The 18,738-nt window shown below is 47.9% G+C and overlaps 2 protein-coding genes across 2 annotated transcripts; both read right to left on the minus strand.

The window, feature by feature from the left end:
* Positions 1 to 638: 638 nt before the first annotated feature.
* Positions 639 to 11,439, minus strand: gpaa1 (glycosylphosphatidylinositol anchor attachment 1). The gene is made up of 12 exons (XM_056293380.1): positions 10,910 to 11,439; positions 10,612 to 10,791; positions 9,776 to 9,887; positions 8,865 to 9,012; positions 8,458 to 8,559; positions 8,007 to 8,203; positions 7,592 to 7,788; positions 6,379 to 6,532; positions 5,844 to 5,915; positions 5,326 to 5,522; positions 4,213 to 4,383; positions 639 to 1,683 (listed from the first exon to the last, which is right to left on the minus strand). Exons 1-12 carry the CDS (start codon positions 10,981 to 10,983, stop codon positions 1,440 to 1,442), a joined length of 1,848 nt encoding a protein of 615 aa, XP_056149355.1. The 5' UTR covers positions 10,984 to 11,439; the 3' UTR covers positions 639 to 1,439.
* Positions 11,440 to 13,265: 1,826 nt separating this feature from the next.
* exosc4 (exosome component 4) lies at positions 13,266 to 15,593 on the minus strand. Its single transcript, XM_056293611.1, has 3 exons — positions 15,383 to 15,593; positions 14,082 to 14,288; positions 13,266 to 13,792 (listed from the first exon to the last, which is right to left on the minus strand). Exons 1-3 carry the CDS (start codon positions 15,551 to 15,553, stop codon positions 13,433 to 13,435), a joined length of 738 nt encoding a protein of 245 aa, XP_056149586.1. The 5' UTR covers positions 15,554 to 15,593; the 3' UTR covers positions 13,266 to 13,432.
* Between the last annotated feature and the right edge of the window lie 3,145 nt (positions 15,594 to 18,738).

Genomic DNA, 18,738 nt, shown 5'->3' on the forward strand with positions numbered 1-18,738 from the left:
CGGCGAGACGCTAAAGAGCAGTCGTGGAGGGAAATGCCCCCGAGGAAGAGACTTCCTGGCATTATCTTCCAAATGTCACTTTTACTGTTTCCTCGAACCCGAGAGGTCTGAAAGACTTTTTTTCACCGTTGACAGAACAACCTCATCTTCACATCCCTCTGCAGACTCCTCCACATGTCATGGTTTTATTCCTCAAGCCACCAACACAGTAAAACCCAAGGCCATAAGAAATGTTCCAGTGTTGAAATAACATAAATCAGGGGGCGACCGGGTGGCGTAGCGGTCTATTCCGTTGCCTGCCAACACGGGGATCGGCGGTTCGAATCCCCGTGTCACCTCCGGCTTGGTCGGGCGTCCCTACAGACACAATTGGCCGTGTCTGCGGGTGGGGAGCTGGATGTGGGTGTGTGTCCTGGTCGCTGCACTTAGCGCCTCCTCTGGTCGGTCAGGGCGCCTGTTCTGGAGGGGAGGGGGAACTGGGGGGGATAGCGTGATCCTCCCACGCGCTACGTCCCCCTGGTGAAACTCCCCACTGTCAGGTGAAAAGAAGCGGCTGGCGACTCCACATGTATGGGAGGAGGCATGTGGTAGTCTGCAGCCCTCCCCGGATAGGCAGAGGGGGTGGAGCAGCGACCGGGACGGCTCAGAAGAGTGGCTTGGTACAACTGGGGAGAAAAGGTGGGGACCCCCCCCCCCCAAAAAAAAATCACATCAGTTTACGTTCAATTGGAGCATTCATTCATACAACACATGGTTAAAGCAACGTTACTAAACAAGCGAGTATAAAAACATTGGTAGTGATAAATTTCCAGGTATGTCCGGGTTGGAGTGGGGTCAGAAAGCCGCCTAGTTTAGCGTTCTCCAGTTAAATGAGTTATTTACTCCTTTTCTTCCACCATCCTAAATTAGGGCAGAGCAACCGGCCTATTTTCCTTCAAGAGGAATCCTGCTACGTGCTCCCGGTTGCTCCGATAACACATTCCAACATAAAAAACAAATCAGTGCCGTATTTTCCTCGGATACAAAGAAAGGAAAAAAGAAAACAAAAAAGAAAAAAAAGTGAGCCGTTAAGCAGTTCTCAGACAGCCTGAACCCACATCCCACCCAGTATGTGAGGACAAATCAAAACAAACCCATCCATCACACGTACAGCTGCTTCAAAAAAGTACCACCACCTTTTTCTTTCACACATGTCTAGACTTGAACGCCACAGTTCAAGTGCAAATAAATACATCGAAAACAACAAAAGAAGGGGCCGTGTTCTTCCCAAATCGCCCGGCTGCTTCACCTTCTGCACACAACGGGTCTGTAATGGAGGACTGTGTCCTCCATGTGTCCTCCTGGCAAAAACCCACCCGAGAGCACCTGTTAGGGTTGGAGGACGGAGGACGTCTAAACCTCCATGAGAGAACCCCGGCTAGGTTTGGCACGAGCGGCGTCTATTTCCAGAAGAGAATGTTCCAGAAGATCAGCCAGCAGGGATAGATCAGCAGGGCCGCCAGAGGGTAGACCAGAGACCCGTACAGGGAATGGTCCAGGATGCCCTGCGAGATGACGGACAGGAAGAGCATCCAGCCCTCCTGCAGGTTGACGGGCGTCTCCTGCAGCTCCTGGAAGAAGAAGACGGCGAAGAGCAGCGTGAAGCCCGGGCTGAGGATCACCATGATGAAGGCCGACAGGACCCTGGGGGAGGAGAGAGGAGACGACAGGTGATGGCCTGGCCTCCGCAGCGCTGAGCGGGCGGGCGGACAGGTCGTGTTCAGGCAGCATCGTTACTGATAGCACTGTGCCAGGACACCCGAGCTTGGGCTCGTTATAAAGTAGTTTTGTCAGCTCTGAGACAGATATGTGACTTAGGGGGCTCGACATTGTTAAGAGGGAAGAGCTGCCGCAAATTAATGAGACGCCGCCACCCGGTCAGACGGGTGAATTTGGTGTTTACTATTTCACTTTGGAGACGTCGAAAGCTGCGCTGTTTTTCCAATAATTTAGTGAGCAAGACTTGATCGTTGTACCCGGCCAATTACCCCCCTCTGCCCCACCCCCCTCTGCCGACCCGGGAAGGGCTGCAGACTACCACATGCCTCCTCCCATACATGTGGAGTCACCAGCCGCTTCTTTTCACCCGACAGTGAGGAGTTTCACCAGGGGGGACGTAGCGCGTGGGAGGATCACGCTGTTCCCCCCCAGCCCCCCGAACAGGTGCCCCGGTCGACCAGAGGAGGCGCCAGTGCAGCGACCGGGACACATACTCACGTCCGGCTTCCCACCCGGAGACGCGGCCAATTGTGTCTGTAGGGACGGTAACGCGGGGATTCGAACCGGCGACCCCCGTGTTGGTAGGCAACGGAATAGACCGCCACGCCACCCGGACGACCCGACTTGACCGTTTCTTCCCTCACAGGAAACGACGCCCACTACAGGGCGCGATAAAAATGAACGCGGGGATTTTGAGATGGTTTTTCTCCAGCAGCGGTCCACGTGTATGTCGCCGCAGCCCGTCACCATACCGCTGCTGAGGAACAGCCTGTCACTACGGCGTCGCTGAAGAAAAAAACGTCTTAAACCCCGCAGGTCGTTTTTAATCGGGCCTCGTCCGCCATTTCTTGTGCGGGACTAAGGGATCACGTCTCGTTCACTGGCATTGCGGCAGTACTGGCTGTGCCTGTCGCAGCAGCCCATCTGAGGCAACAGCGGCGAAATTAAAGCGGCAGAGGTCTCAGGTTGTTGTGCACACACACTCCACATCTTCAGACAACGCCAGTGATAACAAAATTGTCCCTTTAAAGCAGGGGTCAGGAACCTTTTTGACTGGGAGAGCCATAAAAGCCAAATATTTCTAAATATATTTCACTGAGAGCCATATAGTATTTTTAACGTATAATAAATTAAATATGTCTTACTTTTAATGCGACTTCTGGTGCTGCATGGTGCGTATCGAAGTGCCGCTTTATATTTGACCGTTTCATCGATGCAATTTTATCATTGCATATGAGACATACCGCAGATCCTGCTCTCTCCACAAATGCAGATTCCTCTGTGCACGCAGCCTGGAATGCACGGTAATCATCGTCTTTTTTTCTTTTCGCCCTCTTTTCCCTTACAAGGGTTGAAGCGGATAAACTAGTTGGCTATCTGATCAAATTGATTTCTTCACCTTTACAATGACCCGGACATGCTCGCGAGCCATTGGTTCCCGACCCGACCCACGGGTGACCCGTGACCCGTGAAATTTATCTTCAAAACTAATTTCTGTTTACTTTAAAATGACACAGTATTATTAAGAAATATCACAAGTATTTTAAAATCAGTTCCAAACTGATTCTTTTTTCAACTCAAAATTGTCTGGGAGCCATATGCCGTCACCGGAAGAGCCATATATGGCTCGCGAGCCATAGGTTCCCGACCGCTGCTTTAAAGAGTAACTAAACCTTAGACCAGTTCAGCTTGCTGACATCTGCAGGGGACTGACACGTGGTTTTGATATTTGAGGATCTAAAAATCCAATAATGATGCATCAGCTGATATTCCTTTTTTTCTTCTTCTCAGAAACACCAAGATTTTCCCTAGCATGCAGGGTGACTGACTGAGTGACCAGTTGGACACGGCTGGGCCGCTCAGGTGACAAGCGACGTCGCCGAAGTTACGCGATTGGTCGGCAAAGCATCGGGACGCATGAGGGAGAGCGCACAGTTACAGCACCCCAAATAACAACCCCTCTGACCAAACCTGCACAAACAAGGGCGTCCGGGTAGCGCGGCGGTCTATTCCGGTGCCTACCAACACGGGGATCGCCGGTTCGAATCCCCGTGTCACCTCCGGCTTGGCCGGGCGTCCCTACAGACGCAACTGGCACCGCTATCGAAAATGGCAGAGGAACATTTACTATCCAGGAATTCACATTACAGACACTACCACTGACCATCCCTGTCACAAACTGGGCCACAATTTCGACCACTGACCATACACGGTCCAGCCATACCCTCGGTTTTGACCGAGTCTCGTTAACCTGTAGATGTCAGCAAACTCACTCTAACGGCTTTGGGTGTAGTTACTCTTTATGAGACTACGCAGAGAGAAACGCTTCCAAGTCATCGCATATCGTTTTTACACTGCTCCCAAACCGGTAACTGGATATGAAATCTGGGATATACATATCACGAAGCAAGGGAAACACACACACAATGACAAAGGGTGTGGAGAGGTCATTACTTGGGCACGTGGGGTGTGATGTAGGCGGCCATGGGCACCAGGGTGACAGCCAGGATAAAGCCCAGGGAGAAGTTGATGAGGGCAGTGCAGCCCAGCAGCACAGCCAGGTACAGAACGGCCACGAGCTTCAGCACTCTCCAGCCCTGTTCCGTACCCTCTCCTGACAGGAGCCTGCGGGGGGGGTTACAGCACGACAAAGTCATTAAATGAACGCTGTGGCACATCAAGCTGCCAGTTTACCTCAGTATATCACCATTGCCGTCAGGTCCTGGTTTCAAGCTGGCTGCTGTGTGGTACAGTGTGGTTTCCAGCAGGACTTCAAAACCACCAGTGTATCTCGCACACTTCGGACCCGAGTTCAGTTTTCGCACTAGCTTTAGAGCACGGCAAACCTATAACTGCTGAACTTCCATCCACCCATCCATTATCCCAACTGCTTCTTATCCTGCTTTCAGGGTCGCAGGGATGCTGGAGCCTGCTAAACTTAAAATTGAATATTTTGCAGGAGCATTTCAGAACATGGTGGATACAAGACACACAGGATCCTCCGGATAAGCGGCCTGGATAATGGACGGAACTTTAGCTCTTTATGTCAAAATTTGTTGCCAGCATTCTTTGGTGCTGATATACTTTAATGGTCCCCGTGGGGAAATTCCTCTCTGCATTTAACCCATGCTAGCCGTGTAGCTAGGAGCAGTGGGCAGCCGCCGTGCAGCACCCGGGGGCCAGCTCCGGCTCGTCTCGCCATGCCTCGGCCAGGGGCACAGACAGGAGTATTAACCCTAACATGCATGTCTTTTTGGTGGTGGGGGAAACTGGAGCACCCGGAGAAAACCCACCACAGACACGGAGAGAAAATGCAAACTCCACATAGAGGACAACCTGGGATGACCCCCAAGATTGGACAACGCTGGGGTTCAAACCTAGGCCCTTCTTGCTGTGCAGGCAAAGTATGTGAATGATGGTAAAAGTGCCAAAGAAAGTTACTGGGCCTGCGGTAGGGCTGTGCTAACAATGTAAAATCCAGTTTCTTATGCAAATAAAGCTCCCTTGGTGAACTTGGCTGTGAAAAATCTGATTCCCGAGATCAGTCGAGCGGGTGTCGGTGGCTACCTGTGTGTGTTGTGAGGGAGAGCCAGGCCCGCTGTATAAATGGCGATAGCGGTCAGGACCACAGCCTCCGTCTCAGACACGGGGAAGTGTTCTATGGCCATCTCCTGAAAACTGATGGGCAAGGTGTACAGAGCTACACCTGTCAGGTGGCTGATCACCAGCGGAGTCAGCAAGGAAAGCACTCCTGGATTCGAGGGCTTAAGAGACGGGAATGAAAGCAGAGGACACAGGTTATTGTTGCCCAAGAAGGTTACCACTGACCTGCTTCAGGAACACGATGGTTTATTACGCTCCGAGGGTCTGACCTACGAGCCACTGTAGCATACACATTCAATCCTCCACACAACATGGGGAAAATAGGGTTGGGTGAGGTGAACAGAGCAGTGCTCTCTGCTTCTCAGGATCTACTTTTGAGATGCCCTCAATCATTCACATCGCTTTGCCAATCGTCCTTGTATAGAAAGACGTGATTTATGATGGCACGAGAGGAAAAGAAAGGGCATATGAGCCCGGCTAACCTGTTCGACGTCTGCGATGCCATCCTCCGTTCTTGCTGGTGGAGTTGCTAGTTGAACCCACAAGTCCAAGGCCTGTATCGTGGTCAAGGTCAACAACGGCGGGGATGTATTGTCAAGGCTCAGCGTTTTTGGTTTTTACCGATTTTCACCGAAAAATACCCAGATTTTTTTTTGAAAGGAGCAGATCGGTTTAAACCCATTTTCACTCGCATTTTATGTTTCCACGGATCCAAAAGTTGTTCCTGTTCGTGTGAGGTTGTGTAGCGGTGTCCTCTTGTGGCGAAATTCGGCATGCTGGATGGCTTTGAAAAACAAAAACCGAAAACGCCGAGCCTTGTGTATTGCGTACAATATCTCCAACAGTGCAACAAACCCTAATGCCAGCTGTATTTGAAAACCCATTCTTTATCGATTATAAACAGCACCGTCTTCAAGCGAAGCCTCCATGTGGGTCAATGTGTAAACAGACTGTCGCAGAATCGTACCCATCTGCTGTCATCTACCACATCTTTAGACCTAACTGCAATGAGGATACACGAAGCAGCAGGACCATGGCGAGCAGGCCGAAGGCTGGCATGTAGTAGCCGATGGAGACGAAGCGCGAGAGTGAGGGCATAAGGTAGAAGAAATAGGACTGGTGCAGGCGCTCCAAGAGGTTATTCAGTTTACGAAACATCCCCTCCAGGAGTCTGGCCGGGAGAAACCAAGAGAAATGAGATCACACTAGATTTAGGTTACACTCATCAAAATTAAGAGGTAATTAACAGAGTTTTAAGTGCATTTGTTCAACCCACAAAGTTATAAAACACAAAATAACAGCTGTAACAGTTGTTGCAAATAAGAAAAAAATAAAACGTAGCCCCTAATGGACTTAAAGCAATACCTTCCCTTGACACAAACAAAATCAAAGATGATACTTAAAGGGCGTCTGAGTAGCGTGGCGGTCTATTCCGCTGCCTACCAACACGGGGCTCGCCAGTTCAAATCCCCGTGTTACCTCCGGCTTGGTCGGACATCCCTTCAGACACAATTGGTCGTGTCTGCGGGTGGGAAGCCGGATGTGGGTATGTGTCCTGGTCACTCCTCTGGTCGGCTGGGGTGCCTGTTTGTGGGGGAGGGGGAACTAGGGGGAATAGCGTGATCCTCCCACACGCAACGTCCCCCTGGCGAAACTCCTCACTGTCAGGTGAAAAGAAGCGGCTGGCAACTCCACATGTATCGGAGGAGGCATGTGGTAGTGTGCAGCCCTCCCCGGATCAGCAGAGGGGGTGGAGCAGCGACCAGGACAGCCTGGAAGAGTGGGGTCATTGGCCGGAAACAATTGGGGAGAAAAAAATCCCAAAAAAAAGCTGATACTTAAAAGTGGCAATCTCGAAGCTTCTCACTTGAATACATTTTTAAGTTACTATCTTTCACCAGACGAGGGGACACGATGACGATTCAGCCCAGCGGCCACAGATGAAACTTCAATGAGCGTAATCTGGTCAGGTCTAATTCACCTAAAACAATCTGTCTGCCCCTCCGAACGTGTTAAATGTTTTCGCTGGATAGCAAAGACCTCAATAGCCTTCTTTTTTTTTTTAATGTATGAAAGCCTTTGCAGTAATATGGAGAAATACCAGAGTGGATAGCAGGAACAGATGTTCTTGTCTCACGGTTAGCAGTTTCAAAAAGCACTTCCTGCATTGGGTAGGCCAAAAATGAACGCAACCGGAATCTTTGGAGATTGCAAATGTACTTGAGCCCACCTGCCGATAGTGTTGGTGTCCGTCTTGTACTGGCGGAAACTGTTGATGCCCCTGATGGAGGCGGCCTCAATATGGTAGCGCAGGAAAAGGCCATGGTCCCCCCAGGGCCGCCCGCTGGCCTGCTTTAACACCATTAGCATCATGGTCTGGACGGCGTGACTGTAGCCAGATACAGTGTCCCAGTCATTCCTCTGGAGCTACATAGAGATGTGATGAATACCCGAGACAAAAATGTCAAACACTTGATTCCTTATCTGATAACATGACTCCAGAAAATGTCCAGTCGCCTACACAAAACATAGAAAAGACATTCAGTTACCTAAACATGTCTTTTGTTGACAACTTTTTAGACGCAGATCTATCTATGTATCGAGCTATACACAGCGGCGGTGTGACGAATATAAACTATTAATACCTTGCCCTGGATAGTGCAGAGGATCCCTATCTTTTGACAGAAGGCATAAAAGAGGTTGGCCAGATCAAGGTTGGGCAGCTGGCCATTGAGTCCCTCCAGAACCAAGTCCAAACTGGTAATGACATCACTGCTGAGCTCCAGGGACAGGGCTGCTTGGATGGAGCCACCACGCCCTTGCAGGGGAGACCAGTCCATACCTGGACAAACAATGAGAAGTGAGAGAGATGGAGAAAGGGGAGCAATCTGTTCTTCATTTGTCCTTTCTGTTACTGAAACAAACCACTTTACGACCTGAACAGGCTGATTTTGTCAAGAGTGATCTGATTGTACACATGGTAAAAGTTGAGTGGCACTGACTTGTAATGTTTAGGGTATGGGAAGCTATAAACTGTGAGGGGAAAAAACAGCAGTTGGGTTGAAGTAACTGGCAGGAAGGTAACCAAGTACTCACCTGTAGTGTTAGTGTGGTGGTAGCCTTCAAGCCAGGCCTGCATACCTATCAGGTCATGCTCATTCACCAGGAAGATGATGTCTTTGGCCCAGTAAATCTGACCTAATGATTGGCAAGACATTCAATAAATTAAGAAATGATATAGCTATGTCATCATCATCATTACATTTAAGTCAATACAGTTTTCTAACTGGAGGTGTCAGTTTGTTTTTGTAGTTTGCTGGAGATGTAAATACAAAGTGCATAAAACACATTCTGTGGCTGAATTTTGTATTGATGTATGACAGCCGAGATGCACTTGTGTAGTGTACGTTTACAATGAAGATTAAGGTTTTGTATGCCAGTCGTGCTCGTGTGTCTCTACACAAAAATTGGCCGGGTAAAGGCACTGTGGATGTTGTACTCACCCCTGAAGTACTGTGCCAGGCTAAGCAGCAGCCCTACAGCCTGGTTATTGCTATTCCCTGGGCTGCAGGGGGCACTCAGCACCAGCGCTTCAGTACGCGGGGCTCTGGGGGCCCGCAGGATCCCATACACATTTGTGCCTTTCACCATCTAGATAAAGAGAAACATGGGAGCAAAGGATAACAGAGAAAATAATTTATTTTATGCTCTACTGTCTTGAACATGTTGTGCTGTGAAGTGTGCAGCGCAGTTCAAAGATTTCCACCTCTATACATTTCCAAATCTATTCATTTTACTTATCTTTAGGGGGGGAAAAAGTCAACTTACTTTGTTAGTATAATCAAACTAGTGATCAGGAACAGGGCTATACCATACAGAACTTCTGTTGATGTTTAAATTTGATTTGTGAGCTCACGTCAATCTTAGTACCAAGATATATAAAAAAGACACTGCATCTACCATACCACATAAGGTATGAGCAAATCATGCCAGGCTTGAACAACGAGTTTTGCGTTTTTGTTCGGTTTGCATGCCTCTCTGTGGACAAAAGTGGTAGTGTTTTGCAGAAGATGATTTCATTTCGCATAACTGCCTCTATGTACAAAGGTCTATAGTCGCCCTCTGGTAACTTGTGTAGATATACAAGCAATATAGTAAGATATACAGCAATGAGGTACTGTATCTCTAATTGTTGCTATGTATCCCGTCTGGGTGTAATCAGATTCCTCCGATTTTGTGGAAACGAACATTTAGAATCATTATATAACAACATCTAATCTTTTCACTGATGGGCTCAGTTGTTTATGTCGGTTATATGGAGGCGCCACAATGAAACTGGGAAAGATAAATAGTCAGTGAATACCTTCTAATAGCAGCTTTAACCAAACATAGGCACAATTCAAACCAAACCCACATATCGCTCTTTGTTTTCATCAGGAAAGGGCAGGGTGCGGGAAAACCTTTGGGTAAACACCTCAAGGCCGTGAGACTGCATGGTCTTCACCAACCAATCCACTGGCATCCCACTGCAGAGAAACAACTTGGTTAGATAAGAAAAAAAGGGTAACACTTTAGTATGGGGAACATAGTCACCATTAATTAGGTGCTTATTAGCATGCGAATTAGCAACATATTGGCTCTTACTTGGTCATTATTACATACTCATTAATGCCTTATTCTGCATGGCCTTATTATACAACCAGTAAGCCATTAACTATGAGTTTTCCCTCTATAACCTCAGAAGTATTGCTTATCAGTAGTACCATCTCAATATGCTTTGCTTAGTATGGCCTTTATAAGGTGGTAGTACCACAAGAAGAGTTATTCTCCCTTACTAACACTTAATGAATATGGTCTGTTCTTACATAACAAAACACAAAACTGCAAGTGTTCATAGTGTTAAATTACTGTAAATTAAGTGTTTGTTACTTAGAATATGTTCCCCATACTAAAGTGACATCTTGATCATTACTAATTCACTAGTAATTAAGTTTTTTTACTTAGAATATGTTCCCCATACTAAAGTGACATCTTGATCATTACTTATTCACTAGTAATTAAGTTTTTTACTTAGAATATGTTCCCCATACTAAAGTTACATCTTGATCACTACTTATTCACTAGCAATTAAGTTTTTTTTACTTAGAATATGTTCCCCATACTAAAGTGTTACCGAAAAAAATGGGGGGGGGGGGACACATGTTGTTATGCTTCTGTGCTGACGGTGGGGGACGTTTAATGTTCGCTTACCCGGCTTTCTTTTTATGAGCTGCAAACTCCCTGGCAGTGACCAGAGCCCTCTCCCCTGCCGGAAAGCGCTCCTCCACCATGGTGGATCCCATGGCGTTCTCCGACATGTAGGTGCGCAGCGTGAACGGCTCAAAGGCAAGGCCCATGAACCACGCCACACCCGCTATGTAGCAGATCACACTGCAAGGGCAGGCGTATAGGAGTGTGGAGGTCAGGTTTACACGTTATATGCATGGTCGCAGAAAAGGGGCATGCAGGGAAAAGGTCCACAAATTAGGCTAGCACGTGTCCAACTTACCAGAGAGGAGCATTTAGGCAGGTGAGCATGTTGATCAGCGCACGCCGTCTGTTGGGATCAGAGAGCAGTCCCATGTTGTCCTGCGCCTTTAACTGCGGCTGTGCGCTCGGCCGAGGGAAGGCGCCGACGTCGGCGGCACACTGGGAACCTGTGGTTATGAATGGATGATCGCTCAGCTTCACCTCTATACAGCCGAGCGTAAGGCGTGTGAAAATCTGTGTGATGAATCACGTCTGTAACACTGAGCCAGAATCAAATCCCTTCCATCGCACAAGATCCCAAACGGCCTCTCGCCGGGACCGCACACCGATTGTCTCTCTCGTCTCCGCCTCTGGGTCGGCGGACAAGACACAGCGGGGGCCGCTACTAGCTAAGCCAGCCGCGACAAAGCGGGCACGATGACCGGCCGATTCTGACGCAAGTTAACAGTTTTGTAAAGAAAACTCGGGGGTTAATGGCGCGACGCAAGGCGAAACTGTGAACGCCACCTCTGCGGGGAACCGCGGGGCCAGCCTCACGGCGATACGGCGGCTGCCAGCTGCAGTGCGCTTCCTTGTTTCCAGTGGGACCGGTTATACGGCGGACCGACTTCCGGTTTGCGACTCACGCACTAGTTTAATGGCGGTTGCCCAGCGGATACACGCTGCTCAAAAAAAAATAAAGGGAACACATAAGCGATGCAATGTAGCTCCAAGTCAGTCACACTTTTGAGATATCAACCTGTCCAGTTAGGAAGCGACACTGATTTGTGAATCAATTTCACCTGTTGGTAAATTGTCTTAAATTTCCACCAGGTGGAAATCAGACAATTTGCAAGACAACCCCTATAAAAGGAATGGATTTGCAGGTGGTGGCCACGGACCATTTGCCTGTCCTCATCTTTTCTGGCCGATCTTTGGTTAGTTTTTCATTGTGCTAGTGGCCTCACCACTAGAGGTGGCATGAGGCGGTATCTGCAACCTACAGAAGTTGCTCAGGTAGTGCAGCTCATCCAGGATGGCACATCAATGCGTGCTGTGGCAAGAAGATTTGATGTGTCTCCCAGCACAGTGTCCAGAGCATGGAGGAGGTACCAGGAGACAGGCCAGTACACCAGGAGACGTGGAGGGGGCCGCAGGAGGACAACAACCCCGCAGCAGGACCGCTATCTGGTCCTTTGTGCAAGGAGGAACAGGAGGAGCACTGCCGGAGCCCTACAAAACGAACTTCAACAGGCCACTAATGTGCAGGTTTCTGCTCAAACAGTGAGAAACAGAATGCATGAGGATGGTATGAGGGCCCGACGTCCACAATTGGGGCCTGTGCTCACAGCCCAACACCGTGCAGCCCGATTGACCTTTGCCAGAGAACATCTTGGTTGGCAGATTCGCCATTGGCACCCTGTGCTCTTCACAGATGAGAGCAGGTTCACACTGAACACATGTGACAGGCGTGAGAGAGTCTGGAGACGCTGTGGAGAACGTTCTGCTGCCTGCAACATCCTCCAGCATGACCGGTTTGGCGATGGGTCAGTGATGGTCTGGGGAGGCATATCCTTGGAGGGCCGCACAGACCTCTACGTGCTAGCCAGAGGTACCATGACTGCCATTAGGTACCGGGATGAGATCCTCAGACCCATTGTCAGACCATATGCTGGTGCAGTGGGCCCTGGGTTCCTGCTCATGCATGACAATGCTCGTCCTCATGTGGCCAGAGTGTGTCAGCAGTTCCTGTATGTCGAGGGCATTGATGCTATGGACTGGCCTGCACATTCCCCAGACCTGAATCCAATCGGGCACCTCTGGGACATCATGTCTCGTACCATCCGCCAACGCGATGTCGCACCACAGACTGTCCAGGAGTTGACCGATGCCCTGATCCAGGTCTGGGAGGAGATCCCTCAGGAGACCATCCGTCGTCTCATCAGGAGCATGCCCAGACGTTGTAGGGAGTGCATACAGGCACGCGGAGGCCACACACACTACTGAGCCTCATTTTGAATCGTCTTGAAGAATTTCCACAGAAGTTGGATCAGCCTATGTTCTCATTTCCCACTTTGATTTTGAGTATGATTCTGAATCCAGACCTTAATGGGCTAATGATTTTGATTTCCATTGATCATTCTTAGGTTATTTTGCTCTAAACACATTCCTCTGTCTAATAAATAAAGATTTTCAGCTGAAATATTTCATTCATCGAGGTCTATATTGTGTTTTTAGGTGTTCCCTTTATTTTTTTGAGCAGTGTATTAACGTGTATTTGGAAAAGCTCGTTTACCAACTAACGTGCGAGATGAACCAGGTCTTCTGGCCTTTCGTTTGCGTTGACTCCATCACATATTTGAAGGTCATTAACACGAACAAGCAGCAAGTTATTGATTTTTTTTTAATTTACCTCACAAAGTACACACTCAATGATTAACATGGATACAGTAAAAAAAAAAAAAAAGCGTTTATATCCAATAACCATTCTCAGCCTGCAAAAACAACACGACTCCAACGCTTTTAAAATGGACCTGACTTCTCTCTCTCTCTCCATCCCGCGTCACTTGGCAGTGAGCGCCGACAACTCTTGGAGATGTTGTCGCACCACCGCATCCAGGACTTTGCTCACGCCTTTACATGCAGTCATGGCTGCCTCCATCAGAGTCTCTAGGTGATCCTGGTGTAGCCTGGCATCCATCTGCAGCAGAGCGATCTGTCCCCCATGAGGCAATAGCGCTAGGGCCAAAGAACTGACTCCTCCACTCTCCTCCACATAGCTTAGGTCCGCCAGGGGTGTCTCGTCAACAAACCCAACTGTGCAGGCGCACACGTAATCCCGCATGGGAATACCGGCATCAATCACTGCAAGTGTGGCGGCATTCACACACACGCTGTAGTTCCCACCATCGGACTGCAAAATCTGTTTTGAGAGAAATTTTATGTACATTTAAGTAAAAAAAAATGTTTATAATCTGTCATCCAAAGGAGTTGAATCAAGTGCAGCTGGACTTGGTATATATCCGTGAAGACGTTTCGCCTCTCATCCAAGAGGCTTCCTCAGTAACTGATTTACCACAGATTTATAATCTGTCAATTTCAATCAGCTTCTTCCAAGATTACCCCATTGTTGAAAATATGCATGTAGAACACCAACCAAACCTATACCAGTCAAATACATCTCCCACTTTTTACTGTGATGAGTAACTAACCTTGACATAGATGTCTATTTGAGAGCGTGGGTAGAGCTGGGTCAGCACAGCCGCCTCAAACGTCTGCTTGAGGTGGAGGCTCATCTCAGTGGACTTGCGGTCCCCATGGGGTCTTTTCTTCCTCTCTGCTGTGCTGAATGTGGCCATGCTGTACTGGCAGTTGATGATGGCTCGGTCATGAAGGATCCTACTGCGTGAGCCTCGGACCTAGTAGGGTAAAAAAAAGAACAAATATTGCAGTGTGTATGGGGCATAAATGCAAAAATTACCTAATGGTTATAAACTTCCCCATTAGATGCCTTATGAGCATACATCGCCAACAATCCCGTGACGATATAAAATGGGGCAGGTTTTTGAGAACCGCTTTTGTACACGTTTAGGGGAACACTCGCTTGGTTTCACAAGTTTTACGCAATTCTCATCTGGATACCGGATCGATGGACTGACTTAAAACACACGTTTGTTTCCCGATACTCTCCCGGTTTCACTCAGTTCTCGCTGAAGCAGCGACAAACATCTTCTTCGATTCACTTTTATATTCACTATGTGCCTAGTGTAACAGACATTACACTTATTTTTACAGTGACGCATGCACCGTATGGTGACTGTGCTGCAAATGTGTGTCTGTTTGCAGCACAGTCACCATACGGTGACTGTGCTGCAAATAGACACACATTTACATATATATATAATCCAGTGAGTCAAATAAATTCTTTATGGTGTTCACTGGATTATTTTGCTCCTCATTTGTTGAGCACTTTTCCCCTCCCATTGAGTGTGTCTTTTAACAAAGGTTTTTTTTGTTTTTGTACCACTGGGGAGTTGCACAGCTGTGCAATGACAGATAAGGGCATTCATTCATTCGTTCATTCCCTTTTGTGAGGGGACCCAGTTCACAAAAATGCTGGCTGGACTATTTCACATCAGCAAATTTAAACTGCATCTTATGATCTGACGTGGAACTCCAACCAGTTTATGGTTGCATCTGATGGTGCAGATAAACAACCGACGTGGTTGCAGCAACATTTCAAACTACTGCATCCCATCATGAATAGTATGTCTGTCACAGTACGTCTGTGAATGAGAAGGTTCACAGACGTACTGCATCCAAGTGTCAAACTACTGCATCCAAGTGTCAGCACTGACTTCCGGGCGGTCATACTGTTTGGTCCATTTAACAAACAAACCGCGTTTCGGTGCTCAAGTCAGTAAGACATCTTTCTCCAGCTGTGATTTAGCTTTACGACGTTAGCTTGTAGCGCGTTGTAGCTAGGTAGCTTGTAGCTCCGGGGCCCACTTACCTCATGAGGACCGTACACGACGGCGAGGACCTTGGTGTTGCCCTGCTCTATGTACGCCGAGCCGTCCGCCTGCGAAAACACGTCCATCCGAGCCTGCAGCTTCCGCAGCTCCGTCGCCTTTCTCCCGTCCAGACGGTAGCCCTCGTCCGAGAGCAACTCGAGACCCGCCATGTCTGCGTAAACACAGACCGAGCACAGCGACACACGTGGTTTTTTTTACCGTACCCGCGTTACCTATGCTGGGGACTGGCTACGGAAGAGGCGAAGGTCCAAAATTACTACGCGTACGATTTACCACCGCCACCACTACTACTAACACTACTACTACTACTGCTACTACTATTACTACTAACACGACTACTACTACTACTACTATTACTACTAACACTACTACTACTACTATTACTACTATTACTACTACTATTACTACTAACACTACTACTACTACTATTACTACTAACACTACTACTACTATTCCTACTATTACTACTAACACTACTACTACTACTATTACTTCTACTACTACTACCACTACTACTACCACTACTACTACTACTACTACTACTACTAACACTACTACTACTACTACTACTACTATTACTACTAACACTACTACTACTACTACTAACACTACTACTACTACTATTACTACTACTACTATTACTACTAACACTACTATTACTACTACTACTAACACTACTACTACTATTACTACTAACACTACTACTACTACTATTACTTCCACTACTACTACTACTACTACTATTATTACTACTACTACTACTATTACTACCACTACTATTACTAATAACACTACTACTACTACTACTACTACTACTACTAACACTACTACTACTACTATTACTACTACTAACACTACTACTACTTCTATTACTACTAACACTACTACTACTACTATTACTACTACTACTATTACTACTAACACTACTAACACTACTACTACTACTACTACTACCAGAGGTGGCAAAAATACACATATTCTTTATCAAGTAGAAGCACAGATACTTGTGTAGAAATAGACTGGTAAAAGCAGAAGTACTGACTCCATTTCTTTCCTCAAGTTCAGAGCCGGCCCAAGGCTTTATGGGGCCTTAAGCGGAACTTGATTTGCCCCCCCTCACCCCCACCTTCGCTTCTCAGCGCCAGGCGGATAAACCCTTTAAGGTGACACACTGTCGCGATGTACTTGCTTACAGCTATAACGCGCATGACACCTGACCCCGGCTCTGACGTAGGCAGCGGAAATGATTCAACCAGTAGCCTTCATTCGTCAGTCTGTGAACAACATGACATCCAAATATTTCGTTTTTGTTTTTTGGGGATTACTGCTGATATGATATATCACACAAAACACACACACACACATATTTATCAACCTGTTGTGTTTGACATTTCAAGCGCTCTTGGGGGCCCCTTGCTGGCACGGGGGGCCCTAAACGGCCGCTTAGTTTGCTTGTGCCTTGGGCCGGCTCTGCTCAAGTTGGAAGTAAAAAGTACAAGCTCTGAAATGTACTCAAAGCAGAAAAGTAAAAAGTGCAGGCTTGGCCGAAGGCACGGTCTAATTTGAAAAGTCTAGCCCGAAAATAGTCATTGGAGGGAAAAAAAAATAAATCCAAGCAGATGAGACGAGGAGTCGGTGATGCAGTCAAAAAACTGATGCATGAGTGGATCAAGCTCCTCGTTGAAAATGGACTTTTATACCAGAAGACCAGCCACCGACGTCCGTTTGTCTTACCTGCCCAGTATAAACCAATGGTCCTCAAACAGCCGCCCGACAAGATGGGTCACGTTGGTACGGAGAGAGTTATGAGCTTGGCAAGAGAACACTTTTACTGGCCTTTTATGAGACATGACGTGGACGTTATGTCGCTAGACGCTGTCCATGCATAAAACAACAGAAACCAGCTGTACACGCGAGAGCCCCCGATGAGCAGTATCACAACCACCTCACCACTTGAGCTCGTTTCCATCGACTACTTACATCTGGAGCCTAGTAAGGGTAGCTACATGTATATTCTCGTGGTTGTCGACCATTTCACCAGATACACCCGAGCCTACGCGACTAGGAGCGAGTCGCGAAAGACAGCTGCAGAAAGAATATTCAATGACTTCGTCCCAAGGTTTGGCTATCCTGCAAAATTACACCACGACCAAGGCCGCGAGTTTGAAAATGAACTTTTCACCGCCCTGCAAAATTTGAGCGGAGTTGGGCACTCTAGAACATCTCCGTATCATCCACGGGGCAACCCGGCCGAGCACTTTCACAGGACCCTGTCACAAATGCTGAGGACCCTTGTTGAAAAGAAGAAATACAGATAGAAGGAGCACCACCCTCAAATAGTCCACGCTTATAATTGCACGTGCCATGAGTCATCAGGATACTCACCTTTCTACCTATTTTATGGGCGCCATCTGCGCCTCCAGTTGACCTCTTGTTCAGGTTGAAAACCAATGAGCAATCCCAGACCCCAAGGGGCTACGCAGAGAGCTGGGCCAAGAGAATGACTGAAGCCTACCAGATTGCATCGGAGAATAGTAAACAGTCCAGCACCCGAGGGAAAAAGTACTACGACCAGCATGTGAGGGGGCCATCTTGCAACCAGGCGACAGAGTTCTTGTACGTAATCTGGGAGAGAGAGGTGGAGCTGGAAAGCTAAGGGCCGATTGGGAAAACACGTTCTATGTTGTAAGGGAAAGAGTCAACAACAGTCTGGTGTACAGAGTGGTCTCGGAGAAAGACGGGTCAAGATCAAGTGTCCTACACCGAAACCTGCTACATCTGGTGAATGAACCTACCTGCAGACTTACCTTGCACCAGTAAAGCCACCAGCACCTAGAAAGAAAAGAAGAAATAACAGACAAAGTGCCTGAGAGTGGAAGTGCCCGAGACTCGGACGACGACGGAACTCCCAGGTAGCCGTACTGGCTTGCAGATGCCTTTAGAAAATGGACACAGACAGGAGAACAATGTACTTCGGTAATCCTTGAAGTCCTCGCCACGCTGAACCTGCTGGAAAAGGAAACGAGAGAACCTAGAGGGCTCGAGAGAATGAACCACTTGAGGAGGTTGAGCTATCAGAGGGCGACAGTGAGCAGGAACAGTGCGTTGAGCCAACATGTGACGATGGGCCTCTTCCACCTACCCCGACCCCCATAACTGATAACCACACACAGTCGGAAGATCAACCCGAGCAAGGAAACCAACACAGACATTTACCTACCAAACTAGGCCAGCCTTCATGGCAGCCACACTCTGCAGTCAATAGTTTAGCAGTTTGGGGTGTACCCTCTGTGTCGGTGACAGCAGTCCCATCTTATCATTTCACACATCCGTA

The sequence above is a fragment of the Lampris incognitus genome, chromosome 14, assembly GCF_029633865.1.
Source record: "Lampris incognitus isolate fLamInc1 chromosome 14, fLamInc1.hap2, whole genome shotgun sequence".
Lineage (NCBI taxonomy): Eukaryota > Metazoa > Chordata > Actinopteri > Lampriformes > Lampridae > Lampris > Lampris incognitus.